Raw genomic sequence first — 27,238 nt, 5'->3', positions numbered from 1 at the left:
GAAATTATTTTGTTACCCGCTTAACGGTCCGTAGGATGATGACAAGAAGTAGCCAGAAGAACATGGCAATCACCGCCGTGCCTACTAGAATAATGATTTCCAAGTTTGTCTTTTCCTGGGCACCTGGAAAGACACAATTGAATGAGTATCAACAGTTGGAAACTTATACTTTTTGTTTGTAAGATGACAAATTTTAGCACTAAAGCAAGATCCCAAGCTTACCAGCTTGGAAAAATCCTAGAGGACAATAGTCACACACCCCTGAATTGAATGGAGTCTACAGAATTCTTTTTTTTTTATTTTTATTTATTTATTTATTTATTCATTTATTTTTAGAGACAGGGTTTCTTTCTATGTTCCAGGCTGGAGTACCATGACACAATCATAGCTTATTGCAGCCTCCAATTCCTAGGCTCAAGCAATTCTCCCACCTCAGCCTCCCAAGTAGCTGGGACTACAGGTGCATACCACCAAGCCCAGCTAATTTTTCTTTTATTTTCTGTAGAGACAGGGTCTCATTACATTGCCCAGGCTAGTCTCGAACTCCTGGCCTCTAGCCATCCCCCCACCTTGGCCTCCCAAAGTGCAGGGATTACAGGCATAAGCTACCACACCTGGCCTACAGAATTGTTAATGGAAAATTTAAAGCCTGCAAAACACTGCTCATGTAAACTTACAACAATAAAATTCTAAAGTAATTAAGCGTAGAAGTAGTAATGTCTTAAAAGCCAAACATAGAAAGTGTTTAGAGGAAGAGCAGTCTTTGACGGAAAGAAAACAGATCATTCTCTACAGAGAAAAAAAAAATATTTCTATTTGAGGAAAACAAAAGTCTTCTTTTAAACTGATAGTCAATATTTTGATCTGTGCAGAGTTTGCAAAAGGATCACATAAGAAACCAAGTAGGGAAATAAACAAAGTTTTTTGACCTGAGAGTTACTAATAACCACATATCTACTATGCACTCATCACTTTAAATATGCCATTCCACTTAATCTCCTCAAGAACTCAGTTTTCAGATGAAGAAACAGAAGACCAGAGAGCTTAAGCTACTTGATTGACAGAGCTAGTCAGTGGTTCAGTAAAGAGATAAAGAGGCCTGTCCAACATGAACTAACCATCACATACACTACCCCGTCCCTTGTGGCAGGAGCCTGAGTGAGGAGAAGAGGAAGAGCCAAGATGAGCACATCACACATGGCCTGGTAACGAGAGTTTCAAATCACTCATGAGAGGAAAGAGAAGAGGAAACTAGAAGTCAGCAAGCAAAGCTGCAGATGCTCAGGGCTTCAGAGGACAGCTCTGAGTGGAAGAAACAAAATGCAGAAACAGGCTTTCCACTAAGAGTGATTAGCAAAGAGATGATAAGGAAGCAGTCATCACTTGGGGCCTCCCATCAGAAGAGTGCAAGGAGAATCAAACCGGGCCACAAGCTGTGCGGATGGCCCACTACGGCCTCAAGAGAGCAGAAGACAAGTAATAAACTGGTTTGCAAAATAAGCAATAAATTGGTTTGCAAAATAAAAGTTAACTTAACCATTGAGAGACAAGCACAGTTATGCTTGGAGTAAATTTTGTTTCTCTGGTGGTCCTAGGGAAGTAATTCTCTATTTATACACACAGATTTAAAAGTCCAGTTGTACACAGAGGATAAAAAGTTCAAAGAGTCTATTTTCTATGTGTTTGTGTATTAATATTCTCACATAACATTTGGGAACCCAGCAGGAGTATTAAATATCTAGCTCTGCCTTTCTTAGCATTCACTCCAGGTAAGAAGTAACTATAATCTCTGTGCCAGTGTTACCTAGTTAGGCATCTGTAACCAGCTGCGGGCCACCAACAAGAGGTAACGCAGAGCATCAGAGACAATCTAGAAGTCATTCTGCGGATTTGCCCTAAAACATGAATCACTTTGGAAATGACAAAACTGCCATGGTCTTTGAAATCTTTATTTGCAAGTGTAGTTTATGAAATGCTAATAAGCTTATACATTTGAAACCATGTCAACATATCTCGATGCAATACTTGGCATCAAAGATTTGGCAGAGTAAAGGGACCAAAATCTAGACTTTGAGAGACAAGTTAGGATGAGTTCATAGAAATCCATCGATCCCTTCTATCACCATACTTCTTTCTTACCCTTGCATACCATTCTTTTACCCACACAACACAGTTTTATTCTTTCCCTGGTGGGCTATAAAAAAAAGCCATAGGAATATACTTCTTAAGATAAAATATTCTCCCACAAATTACTTTTCCTAGCTAAGAAAATGACAGATTTCACATCACTCCTGCATACACACATATTGAGATAAAAACCAAAAATTTTCCATGTCAGAAGAGCAATGGTCTATTGTTCACAAGTGAATCTTAATTATCTCTAGTCCAATTAAAACTCAGAATCCTTGTGACTATCTGGATAGCATTGACTGCCATGATTAGGCAGCAATTCTAATGTTTTTCCAAATAAATATAAAGGCATCATTTCTATAAGTTAATCAAGCCATTCAAACAAAGACGGAATCAGGGAGAAGAGGCTATTCATCCTGCCTGGTTAAGAACTTTTCCACAATAAGAACTGCAGGATAGGAAATGTGATGCAAGCAGAATTATAACAACATTAATTATGTTTGCTGGTTAAAAGAATACATACTCACTGAGAAAAAGTACAAAGAATATTAAAAATCATCTGTCGTTGCCCTACTCAAAGTGAATGTGTGTCTATAAGATACAAACTAATCTTCAAAAACCACAGGATGTATCTATGACTTCCCACTGACCTTCTTTTTTTCTTTTAAGTTCCGGGGTACATGTGCAGAATGCTCAGGTTTGTTACACAGGTAAACATGTGCCATGGTGATTTGCTGCACCTATTAATCCATCTCCTAGGTATTAAGCCCAGCATGCATTAGCTATTTTTCCTGATGCTCTCCTTCTCCCCACCCCACAGTAGGCCCCAGTGTGTGTTGTTCCCTTCCCTGTGTCTATGTGTTCACATTGTTCAGCTCCCACTTATAAGTGAGAATGTGTGGTGTTTGGTTTTCTGTTCCTGTGTTAGTTTGCTGAGGATAATGGCTTCCAGCTCCATCCATGAGGCTGCAAAGGACATGATCAGATTCCTTTTTAGGGCTGCATAGCATTCCATGGTGTATATGTACCACATTTTTTTTTTATCCCACTGACCTTCTATTATGAAAAATGCCTCCACTTTTGCACAGCCAAGAACACTGCATGCCTGGCAGGTGTAGAGGCCTTCGTCCTCCTTCCTCACTCTGCGGATAGTGAGGTTCCGGTTCCCATCCTTCAATACGATGCCTAACAGAGGAAGAAAACGATCATTCTCATTTATGATGATGTAGTCTGTGAAGTTTTTCAGGGAAATTTAGAAAATATAAATGCTGCCCTTCATCTTATTCTATTATCTAACTCTGTAGAGTCACATGGGATCTACTGCTGACTAATCTCCTATACGGCTTTCATGAAAATTCAACAGGGCCCCATACTCCAATTCTAAGTCTGTGAAATGAGCCAGGTCGTGGACACCAATACTGCTTTTTTTCTACATTACATCAAGAAATAATATGGCTTTTCAGATAATATCCCTGGGAAAGTTCTGCAACCCAAGAGTGATAGCCAAATTCTATTTACCTGAGTCTTCTACAAGGGTCTCATTATCTTTAAACCACATGATCTGTGGAGAGGGATTCCCAGATGCCGTGCATGAGACTTCGATGCTTTCCCCAATACTCGTCGTCTGATTCTCTAGGTTTCCTGTGATCATGGGTGCCACACGCTCTAGACACACAAAAAGAAAATCACAGAACATGGAATTATAACTTTTGAAATGGTTCTAGTATCAGCAAACTTTTAAACAGTTTAAATTTAGTAAAAAGGAACTTGTTGATTTATTAACTTCCGTGAAAATACACAGAAGTTAATAACAGCACCACTGGTCACTGGGTAAAGTTAAATGAAACAAGTCAGTCAGGACACTGCAAACAGATTAGTGGCTTTTAACATTCATATTAGTGATATTAGCTGGTAATCCCATCACAAAAGAAAGGTTCAGGGTCACCTTTATGGATTTTTCCTCTAATTAGACACAGCCTCCCAGGTGAAAACTTCCCTCCCGTGAAGGTTCTAGTCAATAATACCCTAGAATCCCTTCAAATTTCTCTTGGAAGTGCCAAATTTTAGTACCATTCAACAAATAATGCCTTACATTTATTTGGCAATTCTTACACAACTTGTTTATACAATTTGTGTTCCTCACTATTGATCTTATGTAATGAGCAGAATAGGACTGTTAGCGTTATCTCACAGATGAAATAAATGATGTTCAGTGACATTAAACCACTTGTCCATGTCCCTACAACTAAGCAAACAGTTGAACTGTTTACGGAATCTGGTGAGGTTAAAAGACCAGTTCAGTGCTATTTCCACTAAAACACAAACAAAACAACAATACCCTAAGGGAAACCTTGGATTTAAAGAAAATAAAGCCCATGAGTATTTGTTTAAGTGTACAAGAAAACTTTAGATTTATTCTTTCTTCAGATCATCAAAGTGCTGTGGAAATATCTTGTCCCAACCAACTGAACATCAAAAGGAATCATGCTGAAAAAATCCACTTCAACACTTAGCAAAATGAGATTACCTCAATAGCATACTACATTGAAGTCTCAGCAAATGTACTGGATTCTAGCCTATTTCTAAGAATAGGTTTCAGGAAAACAAGTTAGGAGTTCTTAGGGAAGCAAAGCAGCTGTGAGCACATATTTTCTGGGCACAGCTAGGCCAGGAGCCTACTTCACATCTCTTTCTCAATTCTGCCATAACCTTGAAGCCAGACAAGCCAACAGAAATCCATGGTGATCTATGTGGTGTGACTTGAAGGATGCTGGGGATGACTTGACCCCAAAGTATCTCTTATTATGACACCTGAGTCTTAAAACTAGCGAACTTTATGCTAGTGTCTGTCAGAAGGTGCCTCTTCAAATACGCCAAGGCCTCTGATGAAGATGTTACCCTCTAAAACTGTGGTATAGATGAATTTACTTGGGCAATTTACTTCCTAACAGTAAAAAAAAACAGAGGGCACATATATCCTAGGAATTGGAAAGGGACACCAAAAGAAGAGAAAATGGAGAGAAGTGGCACAAAGAGACACTCCCCAAATTTGCCTGATTTTCCCACAGACAAAGCCATGGCTGCCCAGCTTTTGCACAAGGCATGGCATTAGACAAGGAGTAGAGAGTGCCTCTATGGAGGAATTTACAGAGCTATCTGCTCACTGAAATGATCGTCCCATTGACCTTGAGCTATGCTGGATCATGTTGGATGACCCAGAAGTACAGACAGTGAATGTAGCTTCCTTCCCATGGAGTCTTCTAGGTCTTAAACTCAGCCCATCATCCCACTCTTCATGCAGCAGGTGCCTTATTGAGCACTTAGTATATGCTGCTATGCTCTATGACTAGAGCTACAGCAGGGAGCAAAACAGAGAACACTTCCTGTCCTCATGGACACAGAGACCTCACTGTGCTGTGACTTCCCAGTGGTTGCCTATGTTCTCCTCCTTTCCTTCATGTTTACCACTGTGAATTTCCAACACTCTCCTAGCTCATAGCAGGCATTCCACAAATATGTGTCTATTTAAATAAATGGATGCCCAAGATAAGGCAGAAGTTTCCCTGGTTCAAGCTAATCCCTTGCATGTACTAGTGAATTACTCCATCATCAGGTTTTGTTATCTTCTCTTTTCGATACATCATTTCATTATTATTAGCTTCTTTCTGCCTCAAGGACTTTCGGTGAAGAAGTGTGCACCAGTTTACAATATAATCTCCTAGAGGACAGTAATCTTTGCATAGCACCTGAATTGCACTACATTTAATGCATTCCAACTGCCTCTGCACAGTGATCCAGAATTGTCTCCCTACCTAGGACTGTGAGCTGCCTGACCATGCAATGTCTTTTCTTGGTCTTCCTGTCTTGAGCAAGACAGACATAGTCTCCTTGGTCCTGCAAGGATGCATTCTTAAGCTCCATGATCAAAATGTCATTTGTGCTATTAGAGAACATGGTGGCATTCAATTTCCAAAGAGTATCCAAGTTCTTGCAAACAGGTGTGGGCAACTCTCCCATGTGGATTGGCAGAGGCTGTGGGCCAAGCTTGTACCACGTGAGGTTCTCAAACGTAGATCTGTCTGCAGCACACCACAAAGACACACTCTCCTGCTCAGTGGGCTGCATGTCAGGTTGCAAAGTAATTTCAGGACCCCCTAAAATGAAGAGGCCATAGTTACTGAATGGTGATTTAACTTGGTACAGCTCACTATCTTCTTGCTGCTTTCAGACTACTACGCAGTACCAAAAGAAACGAAGCTCTATCAGTTTCAGGTAATGTACTACAACTTGACAAACAAACTAGACAATTCAGGTCCCAAAATATCTTATTTGGCCAAAACATATTACTTGAAAGCGTAAACGAATTCCTCAGATATTTACCACATCTCCACTATGAGCTCTACGCAACGTTTAATATTTTAAAAATCCGAAGCAAAATCTCTAATCCTAACAGAATTTTAAAAATTAGGTCTTCATTAACACTAACACTCAATGATATGAAAGCTACATTTATGCCAATGAATTAGCCCTGGCTATAATATTCCATTCAGCACAATCAGCTAAAGCTTATCCATAAAACTAAGATGCACAGGCAAAATCAGCAGCATTGAGAGGGCACTGCTCCTATGTCATTCTGATTGCCTCCATAAAGCCCACCCTCATCAACTGTTCCACAGCAAGCCCACCAATATGTACTGAAGCTCAATAAGCCATGCACTGTGCCAGACTCTGAAGACTGAGACGTAAATACGACACAGAGCTTATGGTTTAAAGCATCTGTGAAACCATTCTCTCTCCAGTGAAGTTAGACACACTGACTTCACATAAGCCCAGGAGATACCTGAGAAGTTTTAGTTTAGGAATGAAAGCATCAATGATCAATCCAAGTCCTCTTTCCTAAATGCCATGCCACTCACATGAATGGCAAAAACAACAGGGAATTACACAGCTTAGTACCCACTGTGTGAGTGATCCAACCCAACCCTCCAGAGAAGAGTACTTACTGGTCACGTGGAAGGAGATCACCCTCTCTCCTCTCCCGACTTTGTTGACCGCTTCACATTTGTACAAAGCTGACACATTTGCCACTTGGATAACAAGGGTACTTACAGTCTGTGGGGGGGGAAAAACAAATCCCAGGCCATAAACAAAGCAGGCTGTTTGTGCACAAGCACTCAGTCCAGCAGTCTCCACAATCACTCCAACCTGCCTATGCCATTCCCACTTCTGCAGTGATTGGACACTCAAATTTATGCAATTGCAGGTTGAGTATCCCTTATTCAAAATGCTTGGGACCAAAAGTGTTTTGGATTTTGGGTTTTTTTTGGATTTTGGAATATTTGCATTGTATACTTACCAGTTGGGCATCCCTAATCTGAAAATCCAAAATGCTCCAACAAGCGTTTCCTTTGAGCATCATGTCGGCACTCAAAAAGGTTCAGAATCTGGAGCATTTTGGATTTGGGGTTTTTAGGTTTGAGATATTTACTCAATTTGTATAATTATGCTGCTGTGGAGCTCACACATTATGTAAAAAGGGCTTTGGAAGCCATGAAACTAATGATGTGTTTTAATATGATATGATACACATTTTTTCATTCTCATGTTTATAAAATCAGAATCACCCTACACAGATGCATAGATTTAATGTCATAGATGTTTTTATTTTTCTCTGATAAGCTATTAGTAAGTTAATGGTACTGCTAAAAGTCAATGGTATTTTCAAAGTGACTTAATATGCTACTATTTTATCATCCAGACTATTTGATTATTAATCTCCAATATGCCTCACATATTATTGTACCATCCTTCCATTAAAGAGAGAGAGATTTTCAAATTTTAAAACTTCAAACTCACTTTGTTTTTTCCTTCAATTAGAGCAAATTGATTGTTATTGACTTCAATTTTATTTCCTCCCTGGAAGTCCTCCACACTTCTCCATTCTTCACAAGGGTATGGGTTTGTCACTGAGACAGCTTGGCTATAAGAAACAGATAACAGCACATATTACGATTTAATTTTTCTTTAGTTAGAGTCAAGAGTAAGGAAAAGATTCAGACTTTGGTTATTCTCTTCTTAGAAATAACTTCCAACGCAGCCTAACATGGTACAAGACTTGGCGCCAATTAAAAATAGGCATTGACAATGAAGGAAAAGGTTCTAGGTAGATTCATTCAGGATACAGGAGGGAAGCAGCTATTCTGGGAACAAACCTTCATTCATAAATTGGATCGACAAGACAATTCAAGTTAATTTAGTTCAAAGGAAGGCAAGGAAACTTAGAAGCCACTGGGCTCCTTAAAGTAATGTCTCTGGGACCATGGTCTCTGTGAAGGAAATGATCAGCAGCTGAGGAAGAAGCTCATCGTGGCCATTTCAAAAACAACAACAGGAAGTGGACTGCTTAGGGTGGTGGTGGGTTGGCTGCTGTTGTTGTGTTTTTCCCTAAGGATGTCTGGACTTGTGTCAGAGCATGATAAGCTGGGCCTGAGACCCTGAGGACTGGGGCTGGGTCTATCACCGCCTCTCATCTATCAGCATTTCCTCTGAGAGCTGGATCTTCACACAGACAAGAAGGAGTGATGTGGTATTCACCAGTTGATTGGTATCGGGAGAAAAACCAAAGACTGGCAATCAGCAAACAGAGCAAATAGCCTGTGTTTGGAGAAGTGTACCTCAGGGCTAACCTAACAAGGCTGAGCTTAGCTATTCCCAAAGTAGGATACTCCAAGCAAAGACATCCCCTAAAATGTAAGACACAGACAAAGATGGATGGAGATTCAGGCTACCTCTTGAAAGAAAACCTTTTTTGGTTTAGGCTTCTCCATTTAGGATGGAGTCATATCATAGCTCAGCTGTAAGAAATGCAAGATGGCAGGAAAGCAAAGAGCGTGTGGCCTTACTCACCTGGGCTCGTTGGGGCACTCTTCCTCCAACTGCCAGTACCAGTGGATGTGATGCGGGGGAGGAATGGCATAGACTGTACATGTCAGCGTCTGAGTGGTGCCGTACTGGTAGGAATCCACAGGAGAGATCAGAGATTTCTCACCAATCTGGGGTGGGACTGAAGATAGGAAAAACAACTTTTGAATTGTCAATCAGCTTTGAAGAATGGGAAATAGAGGATTTCAGCAACTAAAGCTGACTTTCTTTAAGCATATGATTTTGCTTCCACTTTCTTTTTCGAAGAACACCTAGATGTGGAAACAAGAGACCTGAGTTCTAGTGATACTCATAAAAATAACAACTAGCCAGGCATGGGGGCTCATGCCTGTAATCTCGGTATTTGGGGAGGCCAAGGTAGGTGGATCGCTTAAGCCCAGGAGATCAAGACCAGCCTGGGCCACGTGGTGAGACCCCATCTCTACCAAAAAAAAAAAGAATAAAATAACAAAATAAAATAAAAATGACAATAAGCTAATAATAATAATAAACTAACAAGCTGAATGACTTTATGCAAGTGTTGAAATCCTGTGCCTCTCATCTGTATTACAGAGATAGTTCTCTCTGTCCTCTCAAGTTCACGAGATCAGGGGAAGGCTACAGAAAATAGCTGAAACAGCACAGTAAATACATTTATTATGTGCCAAACATTGTTTGAAGTGCTTTGCATGAATTCATTCACTTAATCCTCACAACCACTATTACTGTCCACAGCTTTATACATGAGAAAAAATGAAACATAGAAAAAAATGACTCACCCAAGGTCACTCAGTTAACGAATGGCAAAACCTGGAACAAACCTAGACACTCTGACTTCTGAACCCAAACACGTAAACCACGTCGTGTTAAAGGAAGGTGGAAATCTTTGGAGAATGCATTCCTGCCACCATCATCTGAGTTTTTCATTCTCTCTCCCTCTTCCTCCTTCCCTCCCTCTCCACTCCCTTTCCCTCTTCCCCTTTCTTCCTTCTCCCTTCTCTCACTTCCTTCTTTCTTCTCTCCCTTTTTCCTTTCTTTTCTTTTTGACTCCAAAGTCAAAACTATTTCCTTATTACCGTCAACCTAAAGCCTCAGATTATGCTTTCAAGACTTGACTTCTTTTTTATGTTTATTTCATATAGCAGAGAATTTGCTAAAGTGAATAAAATATTTAGTGGCTTCATGAACTGATGAAATGGGCTATTTGCTGTCCATGTTTTGTTTTAATTTCCTGTTCATTTCCTCCTCCCATCCTACTTATACACTTTCCAGTTTCTCCTCTCCCCAGTCTCCTACACCTATGCTGCTTCTAAACAAGCTTTTTTGGAACCTGTTATCTTTTTTTTTTTTTTTTTGAGACGGAGTTTTGCTCTTGTCGCCCAGGCTGGAGTACAATGGTGCGATCTCGGCTCACTGCAACCTCCGCCTCCTGGGTTCAAGTGATTCTCCTGCCTCAGCCTCCCAAGTAGCTGGGATTACAGGTGCCTACCACCATGCCTAGCTAAGTTTTGTATTTTTAGTAGAGATGGGGTTTCATCATGTTGGCCAGGCTGGTCTCGAACTCCTGACCTCAGGTGATCCATCCGCCTCGGCCTCCCAAAGTGCTGGGATTAAAGATGTGAACCACGGCACCCAGCCTATCTTTAAAATATTCCCCGAAAAAAAAAATAAAGCCAAGTTCAGCGGCCTACAGAAGAGCATCAGGACACGTAGGGAAGCACATTAATGTCATGGGAAAATACCCTGAAGTTTTAATATGCCGTACCAGAAGGGGGAACAAAGAATTACAACAGAGAAGCATTTCTCAAACTGGAGTGAGAGATTAATGAATTTGCTCAGGGGAAAAAAGGTTCTCTGGTCAAATAGGTTTGTTAAACCTTGAATACTCTATGTCTCTCCTCCTGGAGAATACCAATATACAGTAGCACATAGAAGGTTCTGAGAAGTCCTGCAATAAAGAAACCTGTTACACATCTACACATCACCTTAGCACCTCTCACACTCACTTCACCATGGCACTCTTCTCTCCACTCCATTCCAAACACTTATTTGTACCTTTCAGTTTCAGAAAACAAAGTTCGAATCATCTTTAAATCAAAAACTTACTATCTTTCCTTTACAGACTCAAAATCAGATCCTGAACTCCTGCCAAAAAGGAAAAAGAAAAAAGCTCCCAACCAAGCCAACAGTGTCAACTTCAAAAGCCTTCAGAGTTGGAATGTGCCTGTACATCTCTGATACATCAACTACAATATCAAACTAGAAGCTTTGCACAAAATCTAAGGAGAAGGGTCTTACACATCTGTGTACCAGGTGGGCAATTCCATCAGAGGGGAACGTGGTAGTATAACTTAGATTGACAACTGTCCCTATGGGCATTCTTATTTCACAACATTTAGCTATCGAGGATATCACTACTTTAATCTTGCATTTGACCACCACAGAGCTCATTTACATGGCCTCTTAAACAAACATGGCCAGAGCACACGGTCCTACGTTTCACTTCAGCTTCACCATGCCAGATGACTTTTGTACAAAGGCCCAGCCATGATGTGATTGAAGCAGCAGGAGGCAGAGGAATGGTGGCTTGGCTGATTTGGAAGACAATGTATCATAATAAATCTTGGGCAGAGAGGAAAATTGAATGGACTCACCATACACAACCAGAGAGACCACATGGCTCTGCTTCTCCTTTGAAATGGGATTGGTAAGGATGACAGTGTAATTTCCTGTGTCTCTTTCACTCACTTCCATAATCGTCAGTACGTGCCCCGCTTTAATTGTGTGATTGGACTCAAGGGGTATTCCATTTTTATACCTACGAAAAAGAATTCTCAGGAATTAGTATAGTCAAAGGATTTGCTCTCACATGAAATGATGCTTTGCATTTATTTCCAGTAGTTACCATTTTATTTCTGGGGGTGGGTAACCAAGGTACTTCACAGGGATTCTGACACGCTCCCCCACCGTGGCTTCCACCAGAGATTCCATGCCACTTCCAAAAGCAACAAAAGGTTTTTCTGGAAGAAAATTAAAAAAAAAAATGTCAACTTACTGTAAATGGTCATTTGGTTTAGTTTTTCATTTCAAGTGAAACATCAAAGACCTTGAGGGTCTGAGTAGCTGCAGTTCCAAGATTTCCTGTACTACCTTTCAGTGGGTCACGTTTCAGCTTCTCCCACACCTCCCGTGTTTCTCCCACACCTCCCGTGTTTCTCCCACACCTCCCGTGTTTCTCCCACACCTCCCGTGTTTCTCCCACACCTCCCGTGTTTCTCCCACACCTCCTGTGTTTGCATTTGCATTTCTCTCCCTGCTAGCGCACTCCCACAAGCCTAGTGATTGCTCAAGTCTCAACGCAAACACTTTTTCCTCTGTGCAGCTTCCTCTAAGTCCCCCAGGGATGCTTGGGTGCTCCTTCTCCTCTGCTCCCATGACACCCTCCACACACCTCTTCCACCATGAAGCCCCAGGACTCAGTCCTCAGACCTCCTCTTTATTTACACCTTCCTCTAGCCTCAGGTTTAAAGTATCATTGAAGTACCTCCTAAATGTGTTATCTTCTGCCCTGACTCCTCTGGGTTCCAGGTTGATGTATTAAATATCTCCACTTGGATGTTTAACAGGCATCTCCAGATAAACATATCTAACACTGTTTCCCTAAATCTCACTGCCTTCTCGATCTTTGCCATCTCAGTAAATAACACCACCATTTACTCAGTTGCTCGTGCTAATGCTCGAGTCATCTTCCACTCTTTTTCTCTTACACTCCACAACCAATGAATTGATCAGCAGACCCTGTTGACTCCACCTTCAAAATATATCCAGAAGCAGATCACTTCTCACTACCTCCACCTCAACTACCCTCATCTAAGCCACCCCTCAACTCTCACCTGGATAACTGCAATTAGCCTCCCAACTGACCTCTTTATTTCTGCCCCTATTTCCCTGAAGTATTCTGGAGAACAAGAGTAATTCTATAAAAACATAAGCCAGAGCACGTCTCTCTCTGTGTATTTTGGCAAGTGCATCTTGGCAAGTGAAATAATTTAAATAAATCTAGGACACTTAGTGATTTCTATTTTGTTCATTCAGAAGAAATTTTCAAGTTCTTGCTAGGAAGGCCACGTGACCTAGAGGTCAAGAGCATAGCTTTGTAGTCAGGAACTTGGGTTCCAATCTCAACTTCAAAGATGAGATGAGCTAATAAAGTAAGTGCTCACTAAATCATACTTGTTATAGTTGTTGCCACTTTTATGATTATAACTCTAATAAATAGTATTATCTAAAGTATTTTTAAAATTTCACTTTATTGATGCATTCTCATAATATAAACTCCAAAATCCTTTCCAAGGCTTATAAGTAGGATGCCACAAAAATTATCATGTAAATTCAGACATTTATGTAAATGAAAGAGAATAAACAAAACATTAAGGTGATTTACTCAAGGCCAGTTCAATTTAATTCCAGTTCAATTACAGTTGACCCTTAAATAAGACAAATTTGAACTGCATGAGTCCACTTATAAGCAGATTTTCTTCCACCTCTGCCATCCCTGAGACAGCAAAACCACCCCCTCCTCTTCCCCCTTTTCCTCAGCCTACTCAATGTGAAGACAAGGATGAAGACCTTTATGATGATCCACTTACACTTAATGAATAGTAAATATATTTTCTCTTCCTTACGATTTTCTCAATAACATTTTCTTTTCTCTAGCTTTATTGGAAGAATACAGTATATAATACATATAACATATAAAATGTGTTAATTGACTGTTTATGTTATCAGTAAGGCTTCCAGTCAACAGTAGGCCATTAGTTACGTTTTGTGGAAGTCAAAAGTTATACCTTGATTTTTTTTTTCTTTTTTTGAGAAGGAGTTTCACTCTTGTTGCCCAGGCTGGGGTGCAATGGCAGGATCTCGGCTCACTGCAACCTCCACCTCCTGGGTTCAAGCAATTCTCCTGCCTCAGCCTCCTGAGTAGCTGGGATTACAAGCTCCCACCACCACACCAGGCTAATTTTTTGGATTTTTAGTAGAGACGGGGTTCCACCATGTTGACCAGGCTGGTTTCGAACTCCTGACCTCAGGTGATCCACCCACCTCAGACTCCCAAAGTGCTGGGATTACAGGCGTGAGCCACCGCGCCCGGCCTATACATGGATTTTTGACTGCAGAGGAGGGAAAGTTAGGGGAACTCCCCTGAGTTCCCCCAATCCCTGAGTTGTTCACAGGTCAACTGTATATTGCTAAATGTTTCCCCAGTTTGCAAAGCTCATGCTTATTCAAGTAGGCCTCTCAGCCTTGCAATAAAATGAAAATTTAAAAACTACCTTAGCTAATACTATTTATCATAGTAACAATCCTAATAGCAGCAATAACTATAATAAGTAATACTAAGTGAACTCTTACTATATATCAGCACATCTCATCTTTAAAGTTGAGGTTTGAACCCAAGTTCCTGACTACAAAGCTATGCTCTTGACCTCTAGGTCATGTGGCCTCCCTAACAAGAAGAACTAGCAACTATCTTCTGAATGAACAAAATAGGAATCACTAAGTGACCTAAATTTATTTAAATTATCTCACTTGTCAAGGCACAGAATAATTTCCAAGGAAACCATAGCTTACCATGGACCCTGACAAATGTGCTGTTCTTCCTGGTCATCAGCCCACTGGACGCTGCACAGGTGTACAATCCTTGGTCACTCCGGGTTACACCATCTATAGTTAAGGTGCTCAAAAATTTCTTCATCTCACTCCCAGACTGGGTTTTTAGGTCTCGGTTTATAAGTCTCTTATGCTGATGCTGAAAAAAGAGTTGACTGAACTTCCAAAGCACAGCATATAACATTACCCAATAGCTTCTAGTAACACACAGAATTAAATCCGGCCTTTGGTAAACATTATTTAATGCTAAAAACAGGGACACCAGAACTTTTAACCTCATGCAGACAACAAATATATTTTGTTTCAGGAGAAATAAATGGAATCAACTGAATTAGGATTTTTAAAACCTCACATGGCGAAAATGAGATGGATATAAACTGCAGAAACACAAGTAAATGTGACCACTGTTTAAGGAGCAGTGTATCTCATGCCACCTCTTAAAGAGAAATTCCCTTAAAAGGAATGTAGATCAGAAACTTTGGAGAACAGAGAAATGACATAATGTGGAAAGATGTAATCACCTAGAGAAAACTAATATTCATAGCCTGGCTGTTGCAGAATAGGACAAAATTCCTGGTATTTCACCTTTTTGTGGGTGCTATCTGTTCTGCAATTCCCTTAAATTGTGTGTGTATGTGTGTGTGAGTGGGTGTGTATATGTGTGTTTTAAGGCTCTTAAATTTTATCTGGCCAAAGAGGCCCCTATCTCTCAAGCAAACTTCACTGGGGCTTATTATCTAAGTATTTGGAGGTCTGGCTTTGAATCATTAGTGTTACCTTCAAAGAAGGGTATTCCCAGTTGAAGTCAATCCCCACATTTAGTTCAGTTCTTGCTGTACAATTTAAGACAAGCTTTTCTCCAACAGATAGTTCAACTCCATGAGATGGACTCAGAACCACATCATAAATCCTATACCCTAGAGCAAGTAAATTGAAAAAACAGAACATGAGAGAGAAAATAAGCCTATAAATTTGCACAGATTTATTTTTTAAAGTAATGCAACTTTAAAACATGCCACATTGTTTTTCCCTGCAGGCCTCACCAATACTTAGTAGCTCCCAGGAAAATGGCCAACAGAGGTTTACAAAGCACTACCTTCGCAGATCTCAAAGATGTTGTAACCCAGTGGATAGAAAATAGTAAACTTTCAGTGGTCGGTACCCCTAGGCCAGTAGGGCCAGCTTTAGCAAATTGCTGAAGTTTCCATAAAATAGGCATAATTGAAATAATTGGTAGCAAGCAATGCTCTGAACATTGAATTCTTCATAAAATGTGCTCGAGTAATACCATTCATTTTCATCCTTTTTAAAAAAAGTTTTCTTTTTCTTCCTTGATCTTGGCAAGAAAAGAGACGACCTCAATTGCACATCGGTTTATTTGGTAGAGAAGAGCAAATGAATTGCCCAACACCATATCCTGAGTTCCTATACTTTTCAATATCCTTCTTCACTGTATGTCGTTATCTCCAAGATCTTAATACAAGGATGTGTTATTAATGATATGGAAAGGAACTTTCTTCTTACCTACAACGACAACTATGTACATAATAGACTGGTAACTTTCATCATTAATTTTTGCTTCACAGAAGACCATGCCAGCATAGCTGATCATGTAGCTGGGAATAGTAAAGCCCTTCTTGCTGTCCCAGGAAATTCTGTTACCATCAGGAACAAATCTCTTTTCTGGGTACCTCTGGGTAATAAAAAGAAATATCAAATACTTAATCCAGTACCAAAAATGAGAGCCATGTACAATGATCACTGAAGAATTAATCTTATTTTTAAGAATACTAATTAGTGTTATTCATTGCATTTGACCCTTCCTAAAGGATCCTTAAAACTCATTGTGAATATTATAAACAGGCTACCCATCTTAATATTAGCTTAAAATTATAAAAACTTAAGAGACGATTGGAGGAGATGCAACTTACTGCACAAAGTGACACGTTGAGATTTGAAATAGACCCGAGACATGGAATCACCACAGTTTTGTTTTTGTTCTCAGTAATGTACACGACTCCATGTTGGTCACTAACAGAAGCGATAAATGGAGATCTGTAATCTGGAAGAAAATTTAGTTTTATTAATGAGTTAATAGTATTTACTAGAAAAGTTGGTCATTTTTCAGGTTCCTAACTCTAACCAGACAAGTGAATGACCGGAAGTGACACCTCACACAAGCAAAGGCATCCACAGATTATTCTGCTGATAGATATCTGTGCTACAGGAGGGTGTGTGTATGTGTGTGTGTGTGTGCGCACATGCATGTGTATATATTTGTGTGTATAAAAATTTTGAAAAAACTCCCAATTGACATTGACTCCTTTCACAAGGTTTATTGACAAGTAGAATATATTTTTATAGATTTCACATTTTAAAAGATTAATCATTATAATTTTTTCAAAATGAAGGATAATATTTACTTTAAAATTTAAAGTTAAATCTATACACTTTACCGACAAGTTTTACTGATGTTTAAAATACTCATGTGCTCTCTCTTTAGGTAAATAATGTAAATTCCATGAAAATAAATGAATGGATCCCAGAGGATCTTTAGATTAACAGGAAACAGCCAACATTTTTGAATTTGGTTATTCAAGAGGAACTTTCATGTGAGCATTTTAAAATTCTGAAGACTAGGGACATGATTCTTTCTAAAACCATGTTTAATTGTTTTTGCATTTAGTTTAACATTTAGCAGTCATTGATATCTTCAATGACAAACATTTGAAAAGTCACCATTCCAAAGACTGAGAAGAAAACTGAAGAGATTCTGACCAGGTTCAGTGGCTCACACCTGTAATCCCAGCACTTTGGGAGGCTGAGGCAGGTGGATCACTTGAGGTCAGGAGTTTGAGACAAGCCTTGCCAACATGGCAAAACCCCATCTCTACGAAAAATACAAAAAATTAGCCAGGCATGATGGCACGCGCCTGTAGTCCCAGCTATTTCAGAGGCTGAGGCAGGAGAATCGTTTGAACCTGGGGGGCAGAAGTCGCAGTGAGCCGAGATAGCACCACTGCACTTCAGCCTGGGCAACAAGAGCAGAACTCCGTCTCAAAAAAAAAAAAAAAAAAAGACTCCAAGGCCATTCAAACATTACTCATACAATGTTAACACACTGCTGGAAACCCAGTCCATTCCCCAGAGATAGAGATGATGTGGTGTGGAGTCATGCTTGAAATCTCAGAGAGATAACATTTCACATTGCTATGCCCAACACAATCTGATCAAGCATTTTCAGAGTGCTTCATAGTAGTCAGTCAAAGTGAGCAAAGAGTTAATTAAACCACAGGGGCAAAGGCAGCTAATTCCCTGCAACAGCAGAAGTTTGATTTCCTTCCCAGCTGGAAAGCACAGAAAAGCAGCCAATCTAGCCCACCACATGGCATAGCCATTATCTTATGAGGCCAGGGCTCGCTTCCTGGCTCCATCCATTGCTGAAGAGAATGGGGTCAGAAGACTAGGGAAGTAAGGTGGGGACCAGAGGGGACATTAAACACCTATCCATAGAGAATACTTCAGTGTTTCCTTTCCCATTGTTTAACTTCATGGACAAAATCTTGGACAGCCCAACTCCTAGAACTTTAGGCTTAGACAGGAAGCAGAATTTAATGGTATACCCAAAGACAGGCAGTGTACCAATAAACAGTGCTAGGGTTTGCCACTTCTTAATATTGCCCACCTTTCATCCACATGTTATGAAATATTACATAACTTGCTTACAGAGCAAGCCTTTGGAAGCTAAATTAACCTTTTGACGTAAGACTAAACCTATTTAGTAAATCAATTCTATTTCTGTATCTCAAAAAAAGGAAATAAACAAAAGAAACCCAAACAACCACCCAGCTTCTCAAAATAAAATATTTACTGAAACTCACGAAATGAATTTTCACATGCCTCCAAGTTTCCTGACTTAGGAAGAAGTAAATAATGAGAGATCATGGGGGAGGTTCATCTTGTAGTATTTCTAGACAGGCTGAAAGCAGGAAATCCTTGCAATCTTCTGACCGAGCTGCATCTCTCAAGACTGCCGGGTCAAAAGGAGCCAGAAATTCTCTAAGATGTGAGCCCTGTCTCTTTCAAATCTTGTGGAGGGAAGGAAGAGGGCACAGAATTCTATCTTGGACAATGCTTACTCTGGGCAAAGATATTTCTCAAACATTGTGAATCCAGTGGCATAGGTTATTTTGATGTAGTCTCCACTTTTTCATTGCACTGACCATATTACACTACTAAAATGTAAGCAGAGATATACAAGTGTGTTTCCCAAAGCTGATGAAATTCTTGCCCTGTAAAAGCTGCTTCTGGGAAAAAAGTCTAAGTCATCTTCACCTGTCTCAAATACTCTGGGATGTAGAAAGGCATATACGTAAATACATAAAATGTCTGTTTATCTTCACTGAAAAGAAAAATATTTGGTACATCCAAGCAAACTACGATGCAGCTCTTATATTCCTTAAATTTATATCATAGAGATCTCATTAGTTAAGTTAGGCTTTCACAGAAAAATTAAGATAGTGTAAGATTTTTGAAACACAAAAGAATGCATAACTTATTATAAATGCAGAATATGTGTGACATTTATTTTATACTATATGGATGTTAAGTCAGCCTTCATAATATCAATCCCAAATTGCACATCCTAGAAAGATACAGCATATCATCCAAGATCTCAGACCAAATAAGCAAAGGAAAGAAACATTGTCCTGAGAAGAGTCTGAAGCAATGTCTTTATTTGCACATGAGTATGGGAATTGTTTTTTATGAAGTATTAGTAAGAAAAAAAAAGTTCCTATGTGCAAAAAACTCCAGAGCCCTTGGCAAAAAATGCTTTCCTATGCATTCTTGGGAAAATCTCCTACTCTGCTGTAGATAACTTATCTCTCCATAGAAATTTCTCCATAATTCACCGCCAAATCTTCCTCGATTTCAAGAATTTTAGGTTTTCTTCTCAAACATAAGAAGACTCTTTACAAGTCTCAATGACCAATAGTGAACACAGATTTACCTTGGAAACAAACATCAGACCCAAACTAACTGAGCAAAAGAGAGGTAACACGGCCCAAGCTCCAGAATCAATGAGTCTTATTTCTCAGAGAAAGCCTCAGGAGAGAAGAATTTTGTGTATTCCTCTTGGCAAACAGCCTTTAGAGCAAGCCCTTTGTTGTACTCAATTCTTCTTTGAGCCTATTGTCTTTTATAACCGGTGAAGAGACGTGGGAAATGAATTTTATTTCACCACTTACCTTGAACATAGACATAAATGACTGAGGCCAAGTCAGTTTCCCGGTAGAAGCACTTGTAGGCTCCAGTGTCATTTCCGATCACTCTTGGAATTGTGAGTGTCTTACAGAAGAGGCCATCGCTGCACTCAGTCACCTCCACCCTTTGCTCACTGCCACTCTGATTATTGGGCCAAAGCCAGTCCAAGTCCCTCTGTCCCCTGAAAAATTAATTTCAGGGAGGTATTAATATGAAGTGCCAGACTGTGAGGCTATTTCTAAGAAAAGAGAAAATTTGGTTTTGAAACTTAAATAAACTCTTCAACAGACACAGTCAAAGTCTTCTACCAGCCAGGCATGGTGGCTCATGCCTGTAATCCCAGCAGTTTGGGAGGCCGAGGTGGGTGGATCACCTGAGGCCAGGAGTTCAAGACCAGGCCGGGCAACATGGTAAAATCCTGCCTCTACTAAAAATACAAAAATGAGCCAGGTGTGGTGGTGCATGCCTGTAATCCCAGCTACTCAGGAGGCTGAGGCATGAGAATTGCCTGAACCCAGGAGGTGGAGGTTGCAGTGAGCCAAAATCACACCAGTGCACTTCAGCCTGGGCAAGAGGGCAACCCTGTCTCAAAAACAAAACAAAACAAAACAAACAAAAAAAAACAAAGTCTTCTACCAACAAGTCGGATTGACATATGATGAAAAGTTATAAACTCAGCTTCAGAAGTCACTTATAGAGATTCCTGAGTTTTCCATTAATTAATGCATTCTTTCTTTCAACAGATATCTATTAAGCATCTACTATGTGCCAAACTTGTTACCGACTAGAGAAAGAGCAGTGAACAAATCAGACAAAAATCAATGCCTTTATGGAACCTCAGTCTAACTGGAGAAAACAGGCAATTAAAAAGTAAGTAAAGTTTATTGTATAAAAGATGGTGTTTAGTACTATGGAGAAAAATATAGAAGATGCAAAGAAAAGGGTAAAGAATTTTGCAGGAGGTGGTCTTGATAAAGCTAGCCATAGGAACATCACGAAGAGCAGTATTACAGGAGCAAAAACAGCACATGGAAAGGCCCTGGAGCAGGTGCATATCTGGAGTATTAAGGGAACAGCCAGGAAGCCAGAGCAGCCAGGTAAGAGTGAGCAAAGTGGAGTAAGAAGTGAGGTTAGGAAGGAAGGAGGTGGAAGTAAGAGGCCCTCAGGGCCTTGTAAGGACCTCGTATTAAAACATAGATGGCTTGTACTGCAGCATCTCTCTACAAGGCCCCAAGGAAGATGAGAAGATAGTCAACATCAAGAAGAATGTAACATTATTGGTCCTTCATTCAAAGAACTTAAAATTTCCAGGAAGTTGCAGCTAAATCAATGAAGTTACTTTTAACACACTCCATGGTTTTTTTCAGAACATAAGAAATGTTTATGCAGAGTTCTAAAAAGCGAGCATGGGATCCTTGGGGATTTCAAATAACCTTGTTATCGAGGGTCGGTAAAAGGAAAATCTGATGGGAAATGTGTCTTAAGCAAGTAAAGCCAGAGAAACAGTACCTGCTACTGTGTTTTTTCCCAAGGGCTGGGTATTGGTAAGGGGCTAGGGTATTCTTTATACTGCAGTCTAAAATAGATGTATGTCATTCGGTTTAATGCTTAGTATTCAACAAGTATGAAGCTATGGCAATAAGCTACCCAAGGTCCTTTGTGGACCCCCAGCACTCTTCCAGGAGGGTAACATCACCTCCACTTGTCACAGTCTCTACCAAAAACACACAGGTCCTAAGAAGGCTCCATGCCTTTCATGTGTGATCACTATGTTAAACCCAAGGGTCTTCTATCTTTCATCCTGGGGTAAGGGCTGAAAGGCAAAATTTAAAGGCCTCTTCTTCTTGACAAAGAAGTCTACTTCTCCAGTTATCAAAAATCAATAGCATGACTTCTTGCTAGCAAGTGGGGAACGATGCATTCCAGAATATCAAGGCAGAGCCCGAAGTCCATTATTTATGTAGATCATGTGCTCAGTAATATTACCCACTAAATATTAAATTGCTATTAAATATTACTGCCTAAGTAATTACAGTAATAAATTTCTTATAAAGCAAAGTTTTTGGAAAGGGATAATAAGATGTTCAAGAATCATACTGAGCATAATAAATACAGTCCCAAATTTTTTCAACTCTATTCCTTAAATGTATGCCCTCAACTTCATTTATTCATTCATATTTATTGAGCGTATGTCTACTATATGCCAGGTGGCGGTACTGGTTATTGGAATGTGGGTGTGTGTGTGTGTATTTGTGTGTATGTGTGTGTGTGTGTATGCATGTTGGCAGAGAATAGTATAAAAACGCCAGCAAAATTGTACAGAATTTTTGAGAGAAAATTATTCTCATTTTCCATTATTACATCAGTTCTTAGAAACCTCACCACTCATGAACAATTACTACAAGCTCTATTATAATTCTGCTCTACTGGAAATTATTTCCACTCAATAAACAATCAGTTACTTAACACAAGAAATCTAGATCTAGAATGAATCCTTACCTGCACGTAATTTGAAGAGTTGTATTAGCCTTAATTGTAAGTATGTCTTTTTGTATGCTGAGCCTGGGCAGATCAAGAGAAACACTAGGCAAACCTAGAAACAAATTAAATAAATGAATGTAGTTGCCACTGAGTTAGACCTAATAGGAAACACCTTCCATAAACAATGCATACTCTATACTTTAAAAGGCCTCTTCAGCAATTCATTGTATAAAACTGGGAATTTACTTTTCACCATTCTCAGTAAAAGTTCACAAGCTGTGTCATAACAGGAAGAATGGGCAGATGGTCATAAACCAACACAACAGTTCTGCAATTCATGGAGCTAGGGTGGAGTTCCTGTTTTCCTGCATTGCCAACTTCAAGGTCTTACAAAAGGATATGGGACATTGAAACCAAATGAACCTTCATCTGATGATCTCACTCCCTTGGGAAAGGACCCACTGACATTTCTTATAAAACATAGGATGTACACATTTGACTAAATTGCTGATTAACGAATCCCACTTAGACGGATTTCTATATAGTTCATCTACGTACCCTGAAGGGAATGAGAGAATCTATGACCTTGTCTCATTTTCCTTTATCAATTTTCTAGTGCGCTTCCTCTGGTAACCAAACTGCCACAGCTGAAATAATGTCTTATAAAGACTGTACATTAAAAGCAAGGGAGAGAAACTGAGGAAGAGAAAACATTCCCCAAGTCCACACATACATGCATACTAATATACTTTTATGTATGTGTGGAATTTTCCCAATTTTACACATATGTGGAAATTAATATACTTTTCTGCCTACTGTAATTCATTAGCATTACCCTTTTTTTAAAAAGTATATGAATTTTTTGGTGAAAAATTTTCCCAATTTCACACATACATGCAAACTAATGTACTTTTCTCTCTATTGTAATTCATTAGCATTACCCTTTTTTAAAAACATATATAATTTTTTTTAAGTGTAATGCTAATGAATTACAATTGGGAGATCTGAACTTATTCATCAAAGCCCTGAACTCATCCTGACATCAAGCTTCAGTCATAAGAAACTTGTCTTTACCTATAAGGGATAAGAACCAGAAAAGTACCACGGCATAGATTCCTCACCATGGGTCCCTCTACAGCAAGATAATTGAATTCTCTGTCAACTAAATGTGAAGAGCTATGAGGTGTTGAAAAAGCATGAGAGAAAGAAAAATTGTCCACTATGCTAGGGTCTTAATAAATATCAAGACCTAGAAAATATCAGCTTTAAAAAAGTAATTGATGCTGGGCAGGCACCCAAGCTTTCTAAGTCATATCAACTAAGAAAAAATGACTCCCTAGGCCTAAACTGGCATTGACCTTGCTGGGCAAATAAGAGAGTATGAACAAATAGGAGGAAGTACGAGACGGTATAAATAGAGACAGTATAAGCAAATATTCAGCGCAAACATCCAATGCATTGAATCTGAGGATCCCAATGTGAACAAATGCAGGCAAAATGAACAAGTGACTGCACATGTTCTCACACACCACACAGATGTGCAAAATAAGTTACTGACATAACTGCTCGATATCATGGTTTTTAAGTCAATAATATGGTTTTTAAAAAACTAGAAACTAAGTTATATCAATATATCTCAGAAATTAATTGCCCTGACTTATGTTTAGGGCAGTTTTGTTCTTAAGACTTTAGACTGTGTCAGAATATCCCTGGGTCTACAAATCTGCATTTTAACAAGCATTTCAAGTTATCCTATCACAGATGGTCTATGGGCCACTCTTGGACAGTTGCTGGTCTGGGTGGTCATGTTTAATTAATTTGCACAGTACTTTGTGTGTGGAAGGGGGGTTACATTTATGTTTTAAATAGAGAATGGGGTCTCGCTATGTTGCCCAGGCACTTCTTGAACTCCTGGACCCAAGGGATCCTCCTGCCTCTGCCTCCCTAAGTGCTGGGATTACAGGAATGAGCCACTGCACCCAGCCTGCACAGTACTTTTTAATATGAAAGAAACAACTGCCCCCAAAACAGGCAAACAAAAAACCAAAATGTTTAAAAGCAAAATGAAACCTGGAGTCCCACTTTGTCTAAGAAAAGGAAAATGAAAACAATTCATTTGGATAACACAGATTTCAAACTTGACTGGGGAACACTAGGTTGAGAAAGATGCTGAAAACATGATGTACAATTCACACTGCAATCCAAATGAGAAAAAAACCATTATTTGGGCACATTCTTGTGAGAAAACAAATGACAGTAAAAATGACTCTCAATAAGCTGTGCCCACTCGGCTACCAAAATGAGAAACTCTTGAAGGTCCCTCATAATTTATTGCCACAGATCACATTCTAAACACACTTTCCTGTGTAACAAATATTTTAAAAAAGAAAAGGTATGTCCTTCATTCATAGGAAGCTGAGACAATGCCATACTATTCTAGAGACACATTTACAACAAAAATCTATTCAACAAGGCTCTCAATAACTTCAAATTCATATTTGTAGACCAATACAGTTTTTTGTTTTTTGTTTTTGCTCCGTTAAACTTCATTCGCTTTCATTGGCAAGCTTGAGCTGGACCCTTCAGAAAGTTCTAAAGAAATAACTGTAAGAGGTACATATGTTACTACTCAATAAAAAGCCCTTCTATGTTCAAATCCCATAACCAATATTAATTAATTTGTGCACTGTTACCCTTACAGCTCAAAGACGGGAAGGAAAAACAACAGTGCCTCTGTCTCTAGAATTTGATGGCACCAATTACAGCCCAATCCAATTAAGCAAGTAATGCACTCCAAAAGGGCAAGTTCACCATTATATTCAGAGCGACCCGCCTGCCGTTACTACTGCGCTAGGAAACACCCCAGGCTTAAAAGCAACTCACTTCTTTGTGGAATACAGAGCAACCACATGTTCCAGACCTTCATTCTCTTCCCATAAAGGGGGAGAGAGAGGGCTTGTCAGGGACAAATGAGTGTCCATGGTGGACTGGACCCGTTGAACCAAGTCATTATAAAGAAAATTCAGTAACCATGGACAGATGATCTTCGTACTGTATGTGGGTGTGAGTGTCTTTTAAGACATGTGATTCTTGTCTTAGGAAGTAAGAAATTTTTTTCCCTGAATTATTCGACTTTTTTTTTTCTTTCTCTGACTCTTTCCCCTTTCTCACCCTGCAAAGGGTGGAAATCTGGATATCAGCAAACTGGCTGCAGGAAAGAAATATTATCTAAGGGGTGGGGAGAGAAACGGAAGTGAGGAAGAAAAGACAGACAGTTACTGCATGAAGAACGTGTGTGTTCCTAATTGAAGGAGACGGAAATTTTAGGTGGCAGGGAAAGGAAGGAATGGCACTAAAGCTAGGTACCAAGGCCCACAGGAAAGGTTTTCGAAGCTTGAACTTCTGACAATGCGCTTACTCCAAGGACCACAGCGCTTTGAAAGATGCGCAATGCTTTACGCAGGACAGTTGGCTGTTACTTGGAGACCCTTGGGGAAGCTGTCAAAGCCCCCAGGACAAGTCCCTATTTCCCCCCCCACCCCTTCTTCGCTCTGCAAGGAGAGCGGCGTCCCGCACCAAGGAAGGAAAAAAAGTTTCTCTCCGCTCCAGACCCCACTTCATGCAGTGGGTGTGCAAGTGTGTTCGAGCATAAAGACAACAACGGGCCGGGTCCCGCAAAGAGGCAGAACCGAGTGTATCGTGCGATCCGGGAGACCCGGCCTGAGGTTCCTGCAAGGTTTCCTTCCCCGGGCCCGGACTAGGATATTGCGCGCAGCCAGACAACTTTTCACCGCCTGTTCTCGCCTGCGGAGGCAACTCCTGCCTGCCAGCCCCGGGCGCCTTCCCACCCCTGCCTCCCAAGAGCCTGAGGGTGTGTCGGCATCTCAGGATACGCTCCAGCGGAGGTCCCTGTCTCAAACCAGAGTCCTGGAAAAGGAACTGGGCTAGAGCACAGGCGACCACAGACTCGCTGGGTAATCTTGGGCCAGTCTCTGAGCCTCAGTTTCCCCACTGGTAAATGAAAGATCGCAAAGTGTCAAGTCCCGTCCAACTCTCCAGCTCTACGATTCCGAGTTCGATCTGGCTTTCAGGTCCTCTCCGCCCTCACCCGACCTGTCCGCCTTCCTCCTCCAGAGTGGGCTCCTTACCCACAGAGGCGGCCCAGGTCTCCACGCAGAGCCACAGGGCGACGGCCAGCAGCACCTTGCTCTCCATCCTGCACCTCGAGCCGGGCGAAATGCCCAGAACTCGGGAGCCGGTTCTTTCTCCCAGCGCCTGTCTAGAGAAGGAGGCGCGGAGGTGGAACCCGCGGCACCGCGCAGCGCAGGACAGTTCAGCGCACAGGGCTAGGGAGCCTGGGCGCCGACCGCGGCTGCAGAGGCGTCTGCGGTGCCAGTAGGAGAGGATATCCCGGCTGCCAGACTGGCTTTCTGCGGTGCGCAAGTGATGGCCGGCGCAGGCTGAGGAAACGCAGCGACCACACACTGCCTGCTCTCCCGGGGTCCCGGGACTCAGTGCCGGGTGGGAGCTGGAGCCGAAACTCTAGAGCGCGGGGGCGGGGCCGTGCGGGGCAGGGCCGAGGCGGAGGAGGGGCTCTCCCGTGCGGCCAGCCCCGCCCCTCACCCGGGTACCCGGCGGGGATCTACAGTTCCCCAAGCCCATTTACATCTCCCCACTTCCCCACACACCTGGACTGCGCTGGGCCCCAAGTCGCCCAGGAGAGAACATCCCGGAGCAACAACTTTGTTTCTGGTGTAAATAAAAAGTAGTC

The 27,238-nt window shown here is 40.8% G+C and overlaps 1 protein-coding gene across 1 annotated transcript in view; it reads right to left on the bottom strand.

Annotated features, from left to right (window-relative positions):
- Positions 1 to 26,983, bottom strand: part of KDR (kinase insert domain receptor) — a 47,959-nt gene extending 20,976 nt beyond the window's left edge. Inside the window, exons 1-16 of the mRNA XM_055294647.2 lie at positions 26,616 to 26,983; positions 22,486 to 22,579; positions 19,971 to 20,167; positions 16,653 to 16,783; positions 16,246 to 16,414; positions 15,499 to 15,638; positions 14,683 to 14,860; positions 11,957 to 12,071; positions 11,706 to 11,869; positions 9,037 to 9,193; positions 7,987 to 8,110; positions 7,134 to 7,242; positions 5,943 to 6,284; positions 3,649 to 3,795; positions 3,184 to 3,315; positions 17 to 123 (exon numbers count right to left, since the gene is read on the bottom strand). Of these exons, the coding sequence (XP_055150622.2) occupies positions 17 to 123; positions 3,184 to 3,315; positions 3,649 to 3,795; positions 5,943 to 6,284; positions 7,134 to 7,242; positions 7,987 to 8,110; positions 9,037 to 9,193; positions 11,706 to 11,869; positions 11,957 to 12,071; positions 14,683 to 14,860; positions 15,499 to 15,638; positions 16,246 to 16,414; positions 16,653 to 16,783; positions 19,971 to 20,167; positions 22,486 to 22,579; positions 26,616 to 26,682 (2,373 nt within the window). The 5' untranslated portion in view covers positions 26,683 to 26,983. The remainder of the gene's footprint in view (positions 1 to 16; positions 124 to 3,183; positions 3,316 to 3,648; positions 3,796 to 5,942; positions 6,285 to 7,133; positions 7,243 to 7,986; positions 8,111 to 9,036; positions 9,194 to 11,705; positions 11,870 to 11,956; positions 12,072 to 14,682; positions 14,861 to 15,498; positions 15,639 to 16,245; positions 16,415 to 16,652; positions 16,784 to 19,970; positions 20,168 to 22,485; positions 22,580 to 26,615) is intronic.
- Between the last annotated feature and the right edge of the window lie 255 nt (positions 26,984 to 27,238).

The sequence above is a fragment of the Symphalangus syndactylus genome, chromosome 10 (genome assembly GCF_028878055.3).
Source record: "Symphalangus syndactylus isolate Jambi chromosome 10, NHGRI_mSymSyn1-v2.1_pri, whole genome shotgun sequence".
Classification (NCBI taxonomy): Eukaryota; Metazoa; Chordata; class Mammalia; order Primates; family Hylobatidae; genus Symphalangus; species Symphalangus syndactylus.
Note: the sequence above shows the minus strand (reverse complement) of the source record. Positions and strands in the feature narration are given on the sequence as shown.